Here is an 18285-nt window from a genome sequence, read left to right as displayed (position 1 = left end):
CTTAAAAACATGCTAATGCCTGGGACCCGCCCCCAAATTTCCTGATCTCATTGGCTCTGGGTGAAGATGCACTGCCTGGGCTCCTGTGCGCACCGGAGCTGTAAATGAACAATGGCCCCTCAGACTTCGGGGTACTGACGGCATGAACAGGGACGGAAAGCACTGACTGAGTCATGCTCCATAAAGGTGGTGAAGAGAGAATATGTTAAAAAAGAAAATTCTAAGGCATCACCCAAGACCCTCCAAACTGGGACCCTACATTAGGACCAAGCTTCCCCAGTGATTCACTTGCACACCCAGGTTTTAGAATCCCAAGAACGTACAGCAAGAGTACATGCACAGCTAGAATATATGCACAGCTAGATCATATGCACAGCTAGAGTACATGTATAGCTAGAGTACATGTACAGCTAGAACATATGTACAGCTAGAACATATGCACAGCTAGAGTACATGTACAGCTAGAGTACATGTACAGTTAGTACATATGTACAGCTAGAACATATGCACAGCTAGAACATATGCATAGCTAGAACATATGCACAGCTAGAGTACATGCACAGCTAGAGTACATGCACAGCTAGAACATATGCACAGCTAGAACATATGCACAGCTAGAGTACATGTACAGCTAGAGTACATGTACAGCTAGAACATATGCACAGCTAGAACATATGCACAGCTAGAACATATGCACAGCTAGAGTACATGTACAGCTAGAGTACATGTACAGCTAGAACATATGCACAGCTAGAACATATGCACAGCTAGATCATATGCACAGCTAGAGTACATGTACAGTTAGTACATATGTACAGCGAGAACATATGCACAGCTAGAACATATGCACAGCTAGAACATATGCACAGCTAGAACATATGCACAGCTAGAGTACATGCACAGCTAGAGTACATGCACAGCTAGAACATATGCACAGCTAGAGTACATGTACAGTTAGAACATATGTACAGCTAGAACATATGCACAGCTAGAACATATGCACAGCTAGAACATATGCACAGCTAGAACATATGCACAGCTAGAGTACATGTACAGCTAGAGTACATGTACAGCTAGAACATATGCACAGCTAGAACATATGCACAGCTAGAGTACATGCACAGCTAGAGTACATGCACAGCTAGAACATATGCACAGCTAGAGTACATGTACAGTTAGAACATATGTACAGCTAGAGTACATGTACAGCTAGAACATATGCACAGCTAGAACATATGCACAGCTAGAACATATGCACAGCTAGAGTACATGTACAGCTAGAGTACATGTACAGCTAGAACATATGCACAGCTAGAACATATGCACAGCTAGAATATATGCATAGCTAGAACATATGCACAGCTAGAGTACATGTACAGTTAGAACATATGCACAGCTAGAACATATGCACAGCTAGAACATATGCACAGCTAGAGTACATGTACAGCTAGAGTACATGTACAGCTAGAACATATGCACAGCTAGAACATATGCACAGCTAGATCATATGCACAGCTAGAGTACATGTTCAGCTAGAGTACATGTACAGCTAGAACATATGTACAGCTAGAACATATGCACAGCTAGAACATATGCACAGCTAGATTATATGCACAGCTAGAACATATGCACAGCTAGATCATATGCACAGCTAGAGTACATGTACAGCTAGAGTACATGTACAGCTAGAACATATGTACAGCTAGAACATATGCACAGCTAGAACATATGCACAGCTAGATCATATGCACAGCTAGAGTACATGTACAGCTAGAACATATGCACAGCTAGAACATATGCACAGCTAGATCATATGCACAGCTAGAGTACATGTACAGTTAGTACATATGTACAGCGAGAACATATGCACAGCTAGAACATATGCACAGCTAGAACATATGCACAGCTAGAGTACATGCACAGCTAGAGTACATGCACAGCTAGAACATATGCACAGCTAGAGTACATGTACAGTTAGAACATATGTACAGCTAGAGTACATGCACAGCTAGAGTACATGCACAGCTAGAACATATGCATAGCTAGAACATATGCACAGCTAGAGTACATGTACAGCTAGAGTACATGTACAGCTAGAACATATGCACAGCTAGAACATATGCACAGCTAGAATATATGCATAGCTAGAACATATGCACAGCTAGAGTACATGTACAGTTAGAACATATGTACAGCTAGAACATATGCACAGCTAGATCATATGCACAGCTAGAGTACATGTACAGCTAGAGTGCATGTACAGCTAGATCATATGCACAGCTAGAACAATACTTCCAAAAAAGTGCATTTGGGAATGGTCACGCTTGAATTGACTTGGGCCCAAAAGGTAACAGGTGAGATGAAGGGATGGAAGGGAACCATCTTTCATCATCACAGAATCCTCTCCTTTCCCCAGACTTTTCTCTCCCCTTGAAACAGGCATTTCTGAGCATCACAGCTGCCTTCAGATCGTCCTCCACCTCGGGCCACCGACCTTCAGGTCGGCTAGAGTTAGCCTCTGTGGCCAATGAGGTTCTTGTTCTCCAGTCCCTGCTCCCTCCTGCCCTGGGAGCTCACAGCCAACAGAAGCGGAATGAGCTACTTCTCTGCAGACGAGGAGTGAGAAGCACAGATGTTTGTGAGGGTAAGCCGCTGAGTTTGGGGGACTTGGTTGTGCAGCATTTGCGTGGCCAGAACGGACTCACCCATCCCACAGAAGGGGAAAGAGTTGGCGCAGGTCACCGGTCTCACTAACGGACCTGGAAACCCTCCCCAGGAGAAAAGCGAGCTTACCATGGTGGCCAGGGCCCGGAAAGGGGTGAAGACCTGCCCGAGCTGGTAGCATTTGTGCACGTTGATGTCCCCATAGCGACTGCGACGCTCCTTCCAGCCGGCCAGTCTCTTCTCCGTCTTCATGTCCAGGAGGTTCCGGAAAGGGCCCTGCTGGGGGGGGGGGCGGGTGTGGGGGGACACAGGCACCTGCGGTGAGGAGCCCAGAGAGCGCTTCCCCCCAGCTCACACAGCCAGGGTGTACTGCTTAAAACAGGCACCTCCACTTCCCACCTCTCCTGCTTTAGGCGGACCACCATTTGCCTTGGGAGGTACTTGGTGGTCTATAGCCTTGGCGGGTAGCGAAAAGGGCCGTCCGCTCCATGAGTTGCTGGGTCTGCACAGCAGATTGGGGGGCAGGCACCGAGTTCTATTCAGACTGTGCCACTCACTGTGGGACCTCGACTCACCACCCACCTCTATGGTGCCTCAGTGGCTGAGGTCCTTCCCGGCCTTGAAATGGCATGGCTCGTGGGACATGGCTCGTGGGACACTGGCACGCCAAGAATGCCACCGACCGAGGCCGTCCTTGCTGAAGGCCGGAGGCGGGCTCCGACGTGTGATTGTGTGACGCAGGGCCCTCTCTTGTGACTCTAATCTCACTTCTACTCGACACTGAGGAGCAAGGAGCCCGTGTGCATTCCACTTGCAGAGACACTGACACAGGGTGCCCAGGGGACCGCCCAAGCCAGAGAGCTTCCTCGCACAGCGCCGTCCCTGCTTCTACCGAAGGCACCTCCTGCTGGGTGCCCACGGCTGCTCTGATGCTTGCCCTCAACTGATGTCCCCAGTCCCTAGCCACCTCACCCTCACCTGCCCTCTCTCCTCTGGCCTCACCTCTCTGGACTAACCATCGAGGCCTGCAAACTGTCCATCGGTTTCTGCAGAAGAGAAGGTGCCTCTTGCTCTGCCGTGTGTGGCCAGAGGGAGAGTGAGGTCCAGCCTAATTCTTGGCCACAGGGCCCGCCCCCGACATGCTCGGCTCCCCCTTGGGTGCAGAGGAGGCACAGCAAATGCTGCCTCTCTCTGCATATTGATTCTTTTTGGTTTTTTTTTCAATCCTTCGCAAGGATATTTTTCCATTGATCTTTAGAGAGTGAGTGGGAGAGAGGAGGGTGAGACATAAGGAGAGAAACATCGATGTGAGAGAGACACATGGGCTGGTTCCTCCTGCACATGCCCTGACCGACCCCAGGGTCAAATGAACAAACGAGATATGTGCCCTTGACTAGGAAATCGGACCCTCGGACCCTTGACCCTTCGGTCCTCGGGCCAATGGTCTAACCACTGAGCAGACCTTCCAGGCAGGGAAATGGTTGGCAAGGTGGTGGTGGAAGATGGAGTCTGGCCTCTGATGGCCGAGTGGACCCGCCTTTCTCGCTGAGACACCTGGGGAGTGGGGGTGTGCTGAAGCGTGGGTGGCCGGACACACCGCAGGAACCTCATCCCAATTAGACGGTTGGACCATTTCCTGCCTCCCACACAGCAGGAAATGAATGTGTGCTGGTTTATTTCTCCCAGCACTGCCCGTAAGGATGCCAGGCGGGCACTGCGATGGCACCTCTGGAGGCAGCGGGCACAGAGGAGCTGACCAACATCGGAGGCCGCTAGGGACTCTCTCCCGCGGTCTCTGTCACCTTCTCTTGCACCCAGTTTAATTCACATGGTGCTTCAGGGTGCCAGGCCCGACCAGCCCTGTCACTCTGGACCGGGCTGGAGCCGACCGAGAGCAGAGCCGTATCCCGTGAAAGATGAAAGAGTCCTCCACGCTGGACCCTCTGTCTGCTCCTTCCCGCCTTGTCATGGCGCCTCACTTCAGGAAGGCCGTCATCACCGTCGTCACCACCAGGACATTTCCCATAGAGGAGCCAAAATCCGCATGCACCTCCTTTCCTGCCAGAGCAGCCCCCCCTCTTCCTCTGCTGCCTCCCCTCCTCATCTTTCAGAATTCTGATGTTGGCTTCCAAGGAAGTGTGTGACACCCCCCCACCCCCCCACCCCCAGTCAGAGCCAGCTCCTCCTCTGGGCTTCCAAACCATCTCCCCCGAGAGTCTGTGTCCTCCACCTGACTTACTTCAAGGTCTCTCTACCCAATTATGTCCCCGCTACACCCCAGGGTCCTCAAAAACAGAGCCTGCGTTTCACCATCTTGGATGGATGACATGTCACGTGCTAAGTGCTCAACAGAGGTTTGTCACGTGAGGAGCAATTGAAGGCCACGTCTGGGTTGTAAGACAGCAGGGAGAGAGGAATTAGATTGCCACCAAACTTCCCAAAAATGTCTTCTTTCACACAAAAAGGAGCCTGTGAACCAGAGGGTGAGGCTGGGGGTGAGATCTCATCTCACTCAGCGGAAACAGAGCAGCCATTGGGGGAGAACAGAGGCACCTGGGGGAGAAGAGACCATTCGGGACCTCAGGAAACTGTCCGATTTTGAGGATTTCTTTCCTTCTTTTGGGGAACCCTGATGAGATTCACACCGACTCATGACCCATGTTCAGGACTTCATCTCTCAAGCGGAGGCAGGAGGTGATGGGGTGGGATGGTAAAGCGAAGCCATCGGCACCTTGTTTGCTCAGCGCACCCCCCTATGGGGCACCGTCTCACCTCTGTCTGCCTGGCTGAGGGAAGCAGGGGCCCTGGGAAGACTCACGTCGTGTATTTGGAAGTTCTTGGCCACGGGAGGAGACAGTTGCCAGCTTCGTCCCACAGCTTTGGAGCTCGGACTCGAGATTAGTGGTGGATACACAGGTCCCAGGGGGGTCGGCAGCTTCCAGTCTGTTCCAAGCAGATGAGGAGAGAAAGGCCACGTTGGAGAAGCCCACACCCAGGGCCCGCTTCTTCCCCGCCTGGACCAGGGTTGACGTCGCCTGGGAGGTGGGCTGGGTGGCGGCTCAGGAAGCTCCATGTTGCTCTTCTCTCAGAATTTAAAAAGAACAAAAGAGAGCAGAGAGCTTAGCTTCGCCTTCCCGGGGTGTCAGAGGAGGGAAAAAAAAACTCAGAATGACCTTGTGCTCCCAGCCAGCATGGCTCTGTGGCTGAGCATCAGCCTACAAACAAGGAGTTGGGTTGGATTCCCGGTCGGTCGGGGCCCAGGCCAGGGCGGTGGCTCCATCCCCAGTGTGAGGCATGAAGGAGGCAGCCAGTCAATGATTCTCTCTCATTACTAAGTTTCTCTCTCTCCCCCTCTCCTTTCTCTCTGAAATCAATAAATGTTGGGAGCCGTCAGAGTTGATACAAGCAACTCCATCTTAGAAAATACAACTCCATCTTGGGAGTTAAGTTTCCAACTCTTACAACTCACAGTCACCAGAGATCACGTGGTGCCCTGCGGTTTGGCCAGAAGCTAAAGATAACTTATCACTTAACGACACATCCTGCTCCGGAAGGTCCCTACAGCGTCCCCTCCCTGACCCTCCCTCCCATAGTTTGCCCCACCTTGGAATGTCCCCGCGGCAACCTACCCCTACAGCCTGTGTATATATATATATTGCTGCTTCAACAATAAAATCCGAGGCTTGATCAGAACCCTGTCTTGCCTCCATTTCTTCGCGTCTCCTGTCCTCTATCATTCCCTTCTAGGTGCCTCCTCGCCCCCACGTTGATCTCCCGCTGGTCGGGACAAATAAAATCATATTTTTAAAAAATGGCTTTGTGGGGTCAGCCCACACATGTACTCTTTGGGGTCATCCTGGAAGGCTGACATTTTAATAACCTCCCTGGGCGGGCAGCACAGCCTCTCCCGATGTCCTGACCACAGTGGACGCTCAGTAAACGCGTACAAAACAGAGGCGAGGGGGCGGAGGGGGTTGGAGAAGATTCTGTCTGAACAGGGACTTGGGTTTCCTTCCAGCTGAACTTTCTGGGGTGGTGTCTGGGGCTTTGGAGGAGCCTGTGAGGTTCTGGGGGCAAAGTTCCCCTTTGGCCCCGGGGGGTAGCCAAATCCCGCCTTCACGGCAGACCACACAGGCCCTCCGTGTGAGGCAGCTGCTCAGTGTTACCTTCCACGGGGACGCAGCCTCCGTGGGCTTTGCCAAAGCCTCCCGGTCCATGGCGTCCGCTCAGCGCTGCCCTGGCCATCCCTTCTCCGGGCACCGGCCGGCAGGAGGAGGGGCCGCGCCCACCCAGCTCAGGATGTGCCCCTTGGTCCCCGAAGGTTAGAGGGGCTGGGAGAGGATGAGGCTGCTGCTTCCTGTTGCTCCTTTTCCTTGTGAAATAAGGATAGCGCTTGGGGGTTTTCAGTTCTTATCTTTGGAGTGATTTTCCTTTGGGAGGGGTGCTGGCCGGGGGAGGCAGGAAGGGATGCTGAGAAGAGGCTGCTCTCTGGGAGTGATTAAACCCTGAAGGGAGATACACGGGGTTAGAGAAGATGGAGGACGTTTCGGAAATGAGTCTTCATAACCGAAGAACGAGCTCCATGCTCTCCATCCTCAGGGCCCGTCTCCGGCCTCGGAGGCCGAGGCCCGGGAGGCAGCGTTGGGGTCCTGCAGAGCTTCGAAGGCCCCCCCCACCCCCCGGCAGGAAGCTTGGCCCACAGTGGGTGCTTCCTGCGTGTAGGCGATGGAGCAAGCACTGAACGAGCAAGCAGACAGCAAGCCGGGCACCAGCCGCTTTCTGGGCAATGTGGGCATTTTTAATCTTCTCTCAGCGCTATCCCAGCTAGCAGGTGAGCTGTCTGTCAGAGGGGCCCTCGCCGTTTGGCTCAGTGGATAGAGCGTCAGCCTGTGAAGGGTCCTGGGTTCGATTCCGGTCAAGGGCCCATGCCCGAGTTGCAGGCTTGATCCCCAGTGTGGGGTGTGCAAGAGGCAGCCGACCAATGATTCTCTCTCATCATTGATGTTTCTATCTCCCTCTCCCTTTCCCTTTCCCTCTAAAATCAATAAAAAATATATATTTTTAAAAAATATATTTTATTGATTTTTCACAGAAAGGAAGGGAGAGGGATAGATACCCTGTTTCCCCCGAAAATAAGACAGTGTCTTATATTATTTTTTTCTCCCAAAGTTGCACTAGGTCTTATTTTCAGGGAATGTCTTATTTTCGGGGAAACACGGGTAGTTAGAAATATCGATGAGAGAGATACATCGACCAGCTGCCTCCTGCACACACCCCACCGGGGATGTGCCCGAAACCAATGTACACGCCCTTGACCGGAATCGAACCTGGGACCCTTCAGTCCGCAGACCAAAGCTCTATCCACTGAGCCAAACCAGTTTCGGCAAAATATGTATTTTTTTAATGGCAGAGTGGCTTGAAAAGGTGTGATGTGTGGTGAATTTCAATGTCTTTGCTGGGAGCCAATGAAAAAAATGCTTCATTGCCCTCGTGTCTCTTTGGCATGCATATTCTCAGCGGTTTCTCTTTAAGGGGATTCAGCTTCCAGACCATTCATGCTCTCATCCCCGGGGGAGTGTTGGAGACTCCGGGGGTGAGGGGCTTAAAAACAACTCCAATGCAAGGACACACCCAGGCCAAAGGCGTCCGAGCTTTGGCGGACGGGAGCTGGCCAAGCCCTCCAGGTGACCCAGACGTGGGCAGCCACGGCTCAGAGCCACTGGGCACGAGGTCGAGTCCATCCGTGCTATCAGCGGTCGGAGCCCGCAGCACTTACGGGTGGACATGATAATCCCGTGGGCTGCAGTGTTCGAATGAAGTCAGCACTTTTTCTTTCCGGCAGTGGTTTTCACAGGCCGAGAAAGCCCTGAGTCTTTGTATCCAAAAGTCATTTAGTTGGGAGGAAAGCTTTCCGGCTGTTTGGCAGCTCTCGGATGGAGTGTGGGAGAGGGAAATGCCAGGGTTGGCATCGTTAAGTTCCCAATCCCCAGCTCCTGCTCCGGGGCCCGCCATGGAGCAGATGCTCAGCAATGCGGAAACAATGACAGCAGCTGCTGCCGGCTGGTCACATACGGTTACCGTCACTGCCGCATTAGTCTTCAGAGCAGCCATAGGAGACGGGTGCCAGCAGCGCTGCCAGGACAGGGTGGGGGGACAGCGTTCTAAGGTGCCCCGAGAGCCTTCCCCAGGTAGGCGTTGCCCGTGTTATCTTCTCCCCGTGAGTGTGGGTAGGGCCTGTGAATATGATGGGGTGTCACTCCCGATTATCTTACATTATGGCAAAGAGGAAGGAATGCCGAAACCGGTTTGGCTCAGTGGATAGAGCGTCGGCCTACAGACTGAAGGGTCCCGGGTTCGATTCCGGTCAAGGGCATGTACCTTGGTTGCGGGCACATCCCCAGTAGGGGGTATGCAGGAGGCAGCTGATTGATGATTCTCTCTCATCAATGTTTCTAACTCTCTATCCCTCTCTCTTCCTCTCTGTAAAAAATTAATAAAATACATTAATAAAAAAAAAAAGATGAAGGTATTCTGCAAGTGTAATTAAGGTCTCTGACCGGTTGACTTTGGATTAGTAAAAAGGGACCTTCTCTTGGGTGGGCCTGAGCTCATTAGCTGAGCCCTTTAAAAGAAGAGTGAGAAGTTATACTCAAGTCTTGCTGGCCTTGCCTTTATTTATTTATTTTTTTAATCCTCACCTGAGAATATGTTTTTGTTCATTTTAGAGAGAGGAAGGAGAGAGAAAGACAGAAACATCAACGTGACAGAGAAACATCAATCGGTTGTCCCTCCCTCCCCCATGTACCTTATGGGGATTGAACCCACAGCCTAGGGATATGCCCTGACCGGAAATCGAAGCCACAACCTTTCAGTGTATGGGATGGTGCTCCAACCCACTAGGCCACCCAGGCAGAGGAAGCCACTGTCAGTTCCAATGCTGCAAGTAAACGGATCCTGTCTGTGACCCTGAGCCTCGGATCAGACCCTGAGCAGAGGACCCCTCACCTACAGGAAGTGAGGTAAACGCAGGTGTGGTTTTAAACTGCTGAGTGTGTGATGGCTGGACACATGGCAATAGCACACTAACGCCCGTGAGGGAGTCCGGTACAGAGAAGCTAAGGGCTTGGCCGGGGATTTACAGTAGGTAGCAGAGCCAGGGGGGAGGGGGGGGTCTCCCATTGCGGGTGGATATCAATTGCATGGATTGATCTACTGTTTGCAGGCATGTTGCACAGGACTGCCAGCGTACATTCCCAGGTTGCTCCTTCTCTCAATGACTTCACCTCTGGTGGACTCAAGAATTATTTAGTGCCTACTATGTGTCTGGCTCTCCGTGGCCAGACTACAGCCTCTAAGATCTCTCCTAACGTTGTGATTCTTTTGATGCTCTGAGTCAGATGAGTTCCATCTTACAAAAGGAAAAACAAAAACCAAGGCTCTAAGACCTGGGACGAGATGCCCAGAGCCACACAGCATTCTTCCTGAGCCTTTGCTCCATCGACTCTCCTTCCTTTTTCAGACATTTGTTCTTTCCAGAAGAAAAAAAAACACACACACACAAAAACAACGTTGGGCTGGGCTCACCCATCTAGTCAGGGTGAGCATGCGCAGACAGGATGCTCCGTCACTCGATATTGGTCTCAACGATGTGTTTTCCTGCCTCTGGCAGATTGGAGCAAAACCTCCCTTTGATCTGCAATTCCCCAAGTCTCCCAGCTACCCCGGAGCAGGAGCGGGTTATAGGCAAGGGCTGTGGTTCACATTTAGTGCAACACGTGGCTTTCTGACTGGGGAGTGGCTGTGGGTTCTTCACATACAGTCACTCCCGCTATTCCTGCACAGAATTTCCTCAAATTGCTGTGGAAGCCCATTATTTTTTAAGTATTTCTGAAAATCTCTCTTTCTCTCTCATGCACACACACACACACACACACACACACACACACACTATACTACTTCACTGCCAATCTTTACATCTGATGTGCAGGGATCTTTCCTGGCAGGATCTCTTGCCCTGCACAAGTTCCGTGGGTTCAGGGGTCTCCTGGGGCACTGAGGGCCATCGGCCTCGTGCAGCCAGGCATCCCACAAGCCAGCAGGCACACCCGCTCGGGCCACCTTTGACCTTGTCACGTGCCAGGCCTACAAGATGCAGTGAGTGCCACTTGGCAGCTGGGTGGGACCGCCTGACGCTGGCCAAAGCATCTGTTGGAAAACTCGCTTTGTAATTTCCTGAGCCTTTCGGGGTCAGAAGTGGGTAGGAACCCCCAACGGGAAGAAAGTGCTAATCACTTCCAAGTGGGAGGGAAATCAGAAACACATGGGTGCAGCCTGTGGATCCGGAGCTGCAGGCTCCCCGGACACATGTTCCCCGACGGCCACAGCCCGGCCCTCTCCGGAGCCAGCACGGACATCCCGAGGTCTTGACTCGGCCCAGACGGGACCATACGTGGGCGGGGGCGGTGTTCCGGTTCACCTTCCCCCGGCAGGGCTCTCTGAGGCTGGAGTCCAGGTTGGGGATGGAATGGGTCCCTGAATGCATTGCCTGCGCGAGTCTCTTTGATCTTCTTCATCCATGGCATCTGCCGAGGTATTTTCAGCACCTGAAACAGTGCCTGGCACAGAGTGGGTGCTCAACAAAGTCACTGAACGGACGGACGGACGGACGATTCCATTCCTGTGTCCTCGGCACTCTCTGCAGCTCTTGTCACTTCACTGAGTTTATATAAATGGTTGCTTCGGGAAACTAAGGTAGCTAAGCCAAGGGAGCTTTGACCTCTCAGCATAGTGGAGAGGACTATACTTTCGCAAGGCTGGGAGAGTGAGGGGGAACCCAGGGAAAGGGGTGGGGGTGTCTGCGAAAGTTGTCGGCCATGGGCAGAGCCTCAGAGTGTCTGAGCAGGGAGGCAGTTTCACCCAAGTTCACGCTCATTCTGAACTCCGTGTGCACTGGCTTCACTAAGATAAAGAGTCTCTCTCTCTCTCTCTCTCTCCCCTCGCTCTCCTACTTTTGCTGCATCTTTTCTTGCCCTGCGATTCTCCTTCATTGCTGGTTTCCGTCCTGGGGAATAAGACCAGGCTTTGCAAAAGGTTCATTTTCCAATCTTGGTCTTACCTGGCTTACATCGTCACAGCTTTCGTTGGTCTGAATGACTGCAACCAAGAAGACCATGAGGGAATTGGAACTGATTTTCAAAAAAGGTGAGCATGTGGATGTGACTAGACACCCTTTGTGTCTCTGTGAATGGGGCTCCGGAGGTCATTAGGAGAATTGATGTAACCCCTTTGGCAACCGCAATTTGTCACTGCGTTTAGCCCTTGGAGGGATAGGTCTATGCTAATGACCAGAGTTGCACCTGCTGCTGAATCAATGAGGCTTAAAGATAGCTTTCCACCTAAGAAACACCTTCTGGCTTTCCCCTTCTCGATCAGCAAGGCACACTTAGTAGATACATAGGGGTTTTGGGTTTTTTTTGCAAAAAGTTTGATTTCTTTAGCTCGAGGCACAGGGGAAATGCAAGAATGTGTTGCCTCTGCTGGTCATGAACAGCAAGGCTACTTCCCACGTCCAACTCCAGGTCAGTAAATGGGAGCTCTGGGAGCCATGGCCAAGGGTTTTTGTTCCTCCAACTCGAGATACCTCATTGGCTGGCGGCTGGTCCCCGCCTTAAAGGGGTGTGCCCAGCGCTCAGGTGTGTGCTTTGCTGGGCTTAGAGACTGAGCCCAATGAGGAAGGGCCCGACTCCACACAAATAAAGGCAATGAACGGGGTAAGGCTTTGTGGGCCCTTGGCCAGAAGCAAGCCATCCCCTTGGAGATAGAGCTCTCCACTGTTCCTTCCAACAGCCAGATTCATGGAAAAGATGAGGCTGACCCTCAGGCACCCAGGATTAGTATGTGGCTTTGACATTGACATGCACAGCCTTTGGCTTCACTGGGAGCAGTTCTCTTTGGCCCAGTACCAGATGATCCTTAAATCTGAGCCTAACCAGCAGTCAAGACAATAGTGGGGTGGGGGCATGAGTGGGGGGTGGGGGATTAGAATGGAGCATTGAAGACAAGTATGTGATATCTTAATCAATAAAGAAATTAATTTTAAAAATAATAATAATAATCCTTAAATCTGGAAATGAGAGCTTCTGAGGCGGGAGTTGTCTTAAATGGCGGCAGCTCTGCAGAGCTGCTGTGTACAGCTTCGTTTCCTCTCACCTCCGCTCCGCCCCGGGCCCAGGAGGCTCCTCCTCCGGGACCCCGTTTCATAAAACCGAGGGATGCTGGCAGGTGCCCCAGGACCGGGTCCCTAGCCCTGGGCTGGCCCTACCTTTGGCATCTTTCCGTGCTTCTGTTCTGCTGAGGGGAGGGCCTTCCTCCGTAGGCTGGTCACCTCCTGCGTCCTCGGTTCTGTCCTCGGGGATGTGGTCGCCCTCGCCCTCCTGCAGCAGCTGGCCACGAGGCGGGGCCAGGCCCTCAGGCAGCTCCTCCTGCTTCTTGTTCTCCTTCTTCCTCTCGTGGGGAACTCTAGACATAAAACAATAAAATAAAAACCACACCCTCAGCTGTGATGTGTTGAGGGATGCAACAGCCCCATGGGAGTGGCCCCGCAAGTGGTCGGAAGAGGAAGGAGCTGAAGTGGGACCCCCAACTGCGTGAACATGTATTGAGTCGGGAAGGAAAAGAAATGGATGCTTTCAGCTTATTTTTGCTTATTCGCATACTAGAGGCTGGTGCACAGATTCGTGCACGGTGGGTCCCTCGGCCTGGCCTGCACGCTCTTGCAATCTGGGACCCCTCAGGGGATGTCAGAGAGCCGGTTTGGCCCGATCCCCGAAGGCCAGGCCGAGGGATCCCACTAGCGCACAAATACGTGAGCTGGGCCTCTGGCATGCAAATAAGATCTTTGGTTAATCTCTTCCCACCCTAGCGTGGGTTTATTTTTCTCCCCTGAAAGCCAAAGAAACTTAATCTGAAAACTAGCATCCTAAAGGTGAGAATTCAAAAAGAACAATTAAGTATTCAGAAATAACAGTGTCCCTAGTTGCTCTTCTCAGAAGATCCATCTTAAGCACTCTGTGTGCTGAGTTTTTTGTTTTGTTTTTTTTAGAAAAACAAAACTCTCCAGCTTAGAACATCTGCTCTGTATGTGATCACTGATACCTCCAACTCTTCTGGCAAGTTGTAACACTCAAACTGGCAAGCCTGAGTGCCCCATTCAAGGATCTTTAAGTGGGAGAATGAGGAGAGAACTGGGAGATCTGAGAAAATTGAGAGAATGAGGAGAGAAGCTAGAGATGAGAGAAAATGGAGAGGAGGAAGCTTGATCAGATCATCTTATTAGATCAAGTTGGTGGGTTCGGCTGATTGGATTGGCCCTGTCCCGAAGGCCTAGGCCTTGCCCCAAAGACCGAAACTCAGAGCTGAACAGATGAACCCCAGTCAAAGGGCAGAGCCTAGGTCTGCAGAGACTTGTGCTCTGTTAGGAAAGTTTTCCTTTATTTGGTTAGTTATAGGAATACAGAGAGAGGCTCTGAAGAGATAGCTGAGCCCAACCTGGAAGAGCTCAGCCCCTGAGAGCCAAGCTAGCCCCAAAGGGCTGAGAATAACCCTAAGAGCTGAAGCTAGTCCCACAGGGATGATGAAGTTTGATTAGATCAGGTGATCAGATTACATTGATTGGGTCAGCTGACTGGTCTAAGCTGATCGATCAGCTGATCGGATTAGTGTTGGGTTGCTTGTGTATAAAGTTGTAGCTAAGAACAACCATGTGTCAGACTCAGACAGATATGCAAATGAGTGTGGTGGGCCCAAGGACTTCTTTGCTCAGGTAAGCTTTGTCTTGTCGAGATGAATAGGGGCTTCCCGTGACTGCTGGGGAGCTGGGGCGACCACCCCCAGAGCCCGTTCCGGCCCATAAAAATTACACTCAGAGAATGTCAGAGAGCCAAGAATGCTTTCCAAAGGGCCCCAAGTCAAGCAGCCAGTGGGGGACGGACCAGATTGCCACCTGTTTCAAATTAAATGTGTTTATTATCTTTGCATGCCACTCCCCAGCTCAGCATAATGAGTTAGAAAATATCTTCTGTGATTTTAACGGGAAGCATGTTTTTGTAAGTTTAACTAGCTGTTTGCTTTCACAATCAGGCAGTGGCATTCCCCTCGCTTGGACTCCGCTGTGTGCTTTATTGGAGCAGCAGGACGGTGTTTGTGGGCTCCACTCATTCAACACTCATTTTCTGTCCTGTTATGCCTCAGGCTCTATGTTGGGTGCTAGAGTGGGAACAACATAGTTGGTAAATATGTAAGTGAAGCAACTGTCGTTTATGAAGGGAAATAAACAAGGGAGACACAGTGAGTATCTATCAAGGATGGAGTCGTCAGAAAGGTTCTTGGGCAAAAGAGTTAGGAGCTGAGACCTGAAGGAAAAGAAGAAACCATTCAAATAGGATCTGGAAGATGAGTATTCCAGGCAGAGGGAACAGCAAGTGTGAAGGCTCTGAGACAGTGAAGGGCTTGTAATAATTAAGGAGAAAAAAAGCCAGAGTGGTAAGAGGGGAGAGGAGAGAGAGAGAGAGCCATGGGAGGAGGCTGGAGAGAGGCCAGAGTCAGGTCAGGCACAGCCTCCTAAGGAACGTTCAGGATTTCAGATTTTTATTCTCAAAGCAATGGGGAGCCGGAAGGGGCGGGGGGGGGGGGGGGGAGACCATGGCAGGTGAGAGGTGACAGTGGCCTGCCCTGAGACAGCATCACTGGAGATAGAGAGGGGAAGAGGGAGGATCGAGGGGGTTTGGAGGTAGGCTGGACATGACTTGCTGATGTGCTGGCGGGAGGGGATAAGGGAAAGGAAGACTCGAGAGACCGGCTGATGTTCTGACCTGAACAAGAGGGTGGATGACAGTGCTACTCAGAGTGATGGGGACTTTGGGAGAGGAAGGTGGGGAGTGAGAGTCCATGTTGAACTAGTTCATCGGGGACACCTCCTGCTTCCATGTAGAAACAAAGAAGTCCCTTGGCAATAGGCCTACTGGAGAGGCTCACTTTCATTTATTTATTGTTTTTTATTTAAATTCTTTATTGTTTCAGGACGTGGGCTTTCGAGAGCGTGCAGTGAAAGCGTTGGCGGTGACCCCTTGGCCTCTCACAGGAGGGGTCAACGCCGAGATGGGGGTTCGGACTCTCTTTGTGGGCAACCTGGAAACTAAAGTGACCGAGGAGCTCCTTTTCGAGCTTTTCCACCAAGCTGGGTCAGTAAGAAAAGTGAAAATTCCAAAAGAGAAGGATGGTAAACCAAAGCAGTTTGCATTTGTGAATTTCAAACATGAAGTATCTGTTCCTTATGCAATGAATCTCCTTAATGGAATAAAACTTTTTGGAAGGCCCATCAAGATTCAGTTTAGATCAGGAAGTAGCCATGCCTCACAGGATGTTAGTGTGTCATATTCCCAGCATCATGTTGGAAAGTCAAGCCCTCCCTCCACCTCTCCTGACAGACACGAAAGGACTGTGGATAACATGACTCCATCACAACAGACAATTCAGAGATCTTTCTCTTCTCCAGAAGATTTTCAGAAACAAGCAGTGATGAACAAGGTTTTGAGACAGATGCCATATGGTGGGAAATTTGGTTCTCCACATCTTGATCAATCAGGATTTTCCCCACCAGTTCAGTCACATAATCATAGTTATAACCAGTCTTCAAGCTCCCAGTGGCGTCAAGATACACCGGCATCACTGCGTAAAACCAGGCAGAGTTCTCACCCCTACCTAGTAGACAGACACCATAGTCGTGAGCAGCATTACAGAGGACACAGAGATGGTTACTTCTATGAAGTCAGGAATCGCGATGGCTGGAGCCATGACCACGATAACAGAAGAGACCAAAGTAGAGCTGGAAAGTGGCATTAATCTAGAAACTAACAAGTGTCCAAAAGACATTGTTTTTAATAAGGCCCTTTGGACTAAGTTGGTCTGGAATGTTTTGTTAATTGTACAAAGTGCCGAAACCGGTTTGACTCAGTGGATAGAGCGTCGGCCTGCAGACTGAAGGGTCCAGGGTTCGATTCCGGTCAAGGGCATGTACTTGGGTTGCAGGCACATCCCCAGTGGGGGGTGTGCAAGAGGCAGCTGATCGATGACTCTCTCTTATCGATGTTTCTAACTCTATCCCTCTCCCTTCCTCTCTGTAAAAAACCAATAAAATATATATTTAAAAAAAAACAAAACTGTACAAAGCAGTTTTATAAGTTGCCACGTTTCTTTATAAATTTTTTTAAAAACATCGCTATAGTCTAATACAGAAATGAGAAGACTTATGATTACAGTTTTTACATTGATGACCTTTCACCTCAGGGCTTCATGAAGAGGAAAGGGTTTTATGCAAAAGAAAGTTCCACAATTCCTAATCGCTTTAGAAATTGAGGAAAGCACATGTTGTATGTATTGGTTGTATCATAAAGCAAATATTTTAATGATCTATTACCTATTGTATTGCAAGAACCTGCTTATTAGTGAATCACATTTTTTAAAAAATATATTTTATTGATTTTTTACAGAGAGGAAGAGAGAGGGATGGAAAGTTAGACACATCGATGAGAGAGAATCATTGATCAGCTGCCTCTTGCACACCCCGTACTGGGGATGTGCCCGCAACCAAGGTACATGCCCTTGACCAGAATTGAACCTGGAATCTTTCAGTCTGCAGGCCGACGCTCTATCCACTGAGCCAAACCGATTTTGGCTAGTGAATCACATCTTGTGTATATGATAGAAAACATTCAAGTTGGTAGTCTAAAATACGGTAGAATTTTGTTAACAAATGAGAAAATGTAATTTCAATGATTCGTTTTTCTAACATTTGAGGAAGATTATTGGTAAAGTTTGTGAATAACCATATCGTTTAACTTCATGGAGAATGTAAGTGTAAGTTCTGTGACATTCGCTTTGAGTTTTTCCCTAATTGGGTATCAAGTGTAAATCTACACTTCCTGTTTCATTCTAAAATATTAGAATTTTCTCATTAAATCATGTTTGACTGAATAACTGAAGTCACCCAGGAAGTTAAAGATCTCTAAATGTATTTTTTTTAATTAAAATTTCAGTGTTAGTGTAAATTCTCCTTTTCAGGAAGAACAAAAATGCAAATGCAGGGTCAGATAAAAGGATTTACTGAAAGTATGCTTGTTTGGGAAAAGGTTCACAAAGCCTTTAAGCGCTGCCTCTATTACTCAAACTTTAAAATTTTTACAATGTTTTAAAGTGGCCAGGGTATGTGTGCAAGGACACATTTTATTATAGGGATTGTACATGTTGTCTTTATATTTGAACATTTGAAAGAGTTAAGTCTTACACATTCTGATTTTTAAAATTTTAAATCCTGTTAAAACTTTTATGTATGTTTCCCTTTAATTGTAGAACTTGTTTATACAAATTCACTCCTTGATATATTTGGATCCTTTTTAATAACGAGCATTTTTGTACTGTTACTTTTTAATATATTGAAAACTTATTAAAAATTCTTTATTGTTTACAATAGTACATGATTCTCCTTTTTCCCCCATTGACCTCTCCCCGGCCGCTCCCACCCCCAACACATGCCCTCACCCCACTACTGTCTGTGTCCGTTGGTTA

At 49.8% G+C, this 18285-nt stretch overlaps 2 protein-coding genes across 7 annotated transcripts in view; one reads left to right on the top strand and one right to left on the bottom strand.

The window, feature by feature from the left end:
* LOC311610928 (uncharacterized protein) overlaps positions 1-18285 on the bottom strand; it is a 50530-nt gene that overhangs the window by 1350 nt on the left and 30895 nt on the right. Inside the window, exons 3-5 of the mRNA XM_084862525.1 lie at positions 12986-13182; positions 5483-5607; positions 2794-2940 (exon numbers count right to left, since the gene is read on the bottom strand). Coding sequence (XP_084718651.1) covers positions 2794-2940; positions 5483-5607; positions 12986-13182 — 469 coding nt within the window. The remainder of the gene's footprint in view (positions 1-2793; positions 2941-5482; positions 5608-12985; positions 13183-18285) is intronic.
* Positions 7202-18101, top strand: LOC311610927 (RNA-binding protein 7-like). 6 transcript variants are annotated; one of them, XM_084862522.1, is made up of 3 exons: positions 8102-8852; positions 11799-11865; positions 15742-18101. In XM_084862522.1, the coding sequence occupies exon 3, from the start codon at positions 15820-15822 to the stop codon at positions 16561-16563; it is 744 nt and encodes a 247-aa protein (XP_084718648.1). In that variant the 5' UTR covers positions 8102-8852; positions 11799-11865; positions 15742-15819; the 3' UTR covers positions 16564-18101. The 6 variants fall into 6 exon arrangements, with proteins under 6 accessions (XP_084718647.1, XP_084718648.1, XP_084718646.1 ...); XM_084862520.1 differs by having other exon boundaries at positions 11738-11865; XM_084862521.1 differs by lacking the exons at positions 8102-8852; positions 11799-11865 and adding an exon at positions 7202-7495.

This window comes from Pipistrellus hanaki (genome assembly GCF_964339955.1).
Source record: "Pipistrellus hanaki genome assembly, chromosome: 16".
Classification (NCBI taxonomy): Eukaryota; Metazoa; Chordata; class Mammalia; order Chiroptera; family Vespertilionidae; genus Pipistrellus; species Pipistrellus hanaki.
Note: the sequence above shows the minus strand (reverse complement) of the source record. Positions and strands in the feature narration are given on the sequence as shown.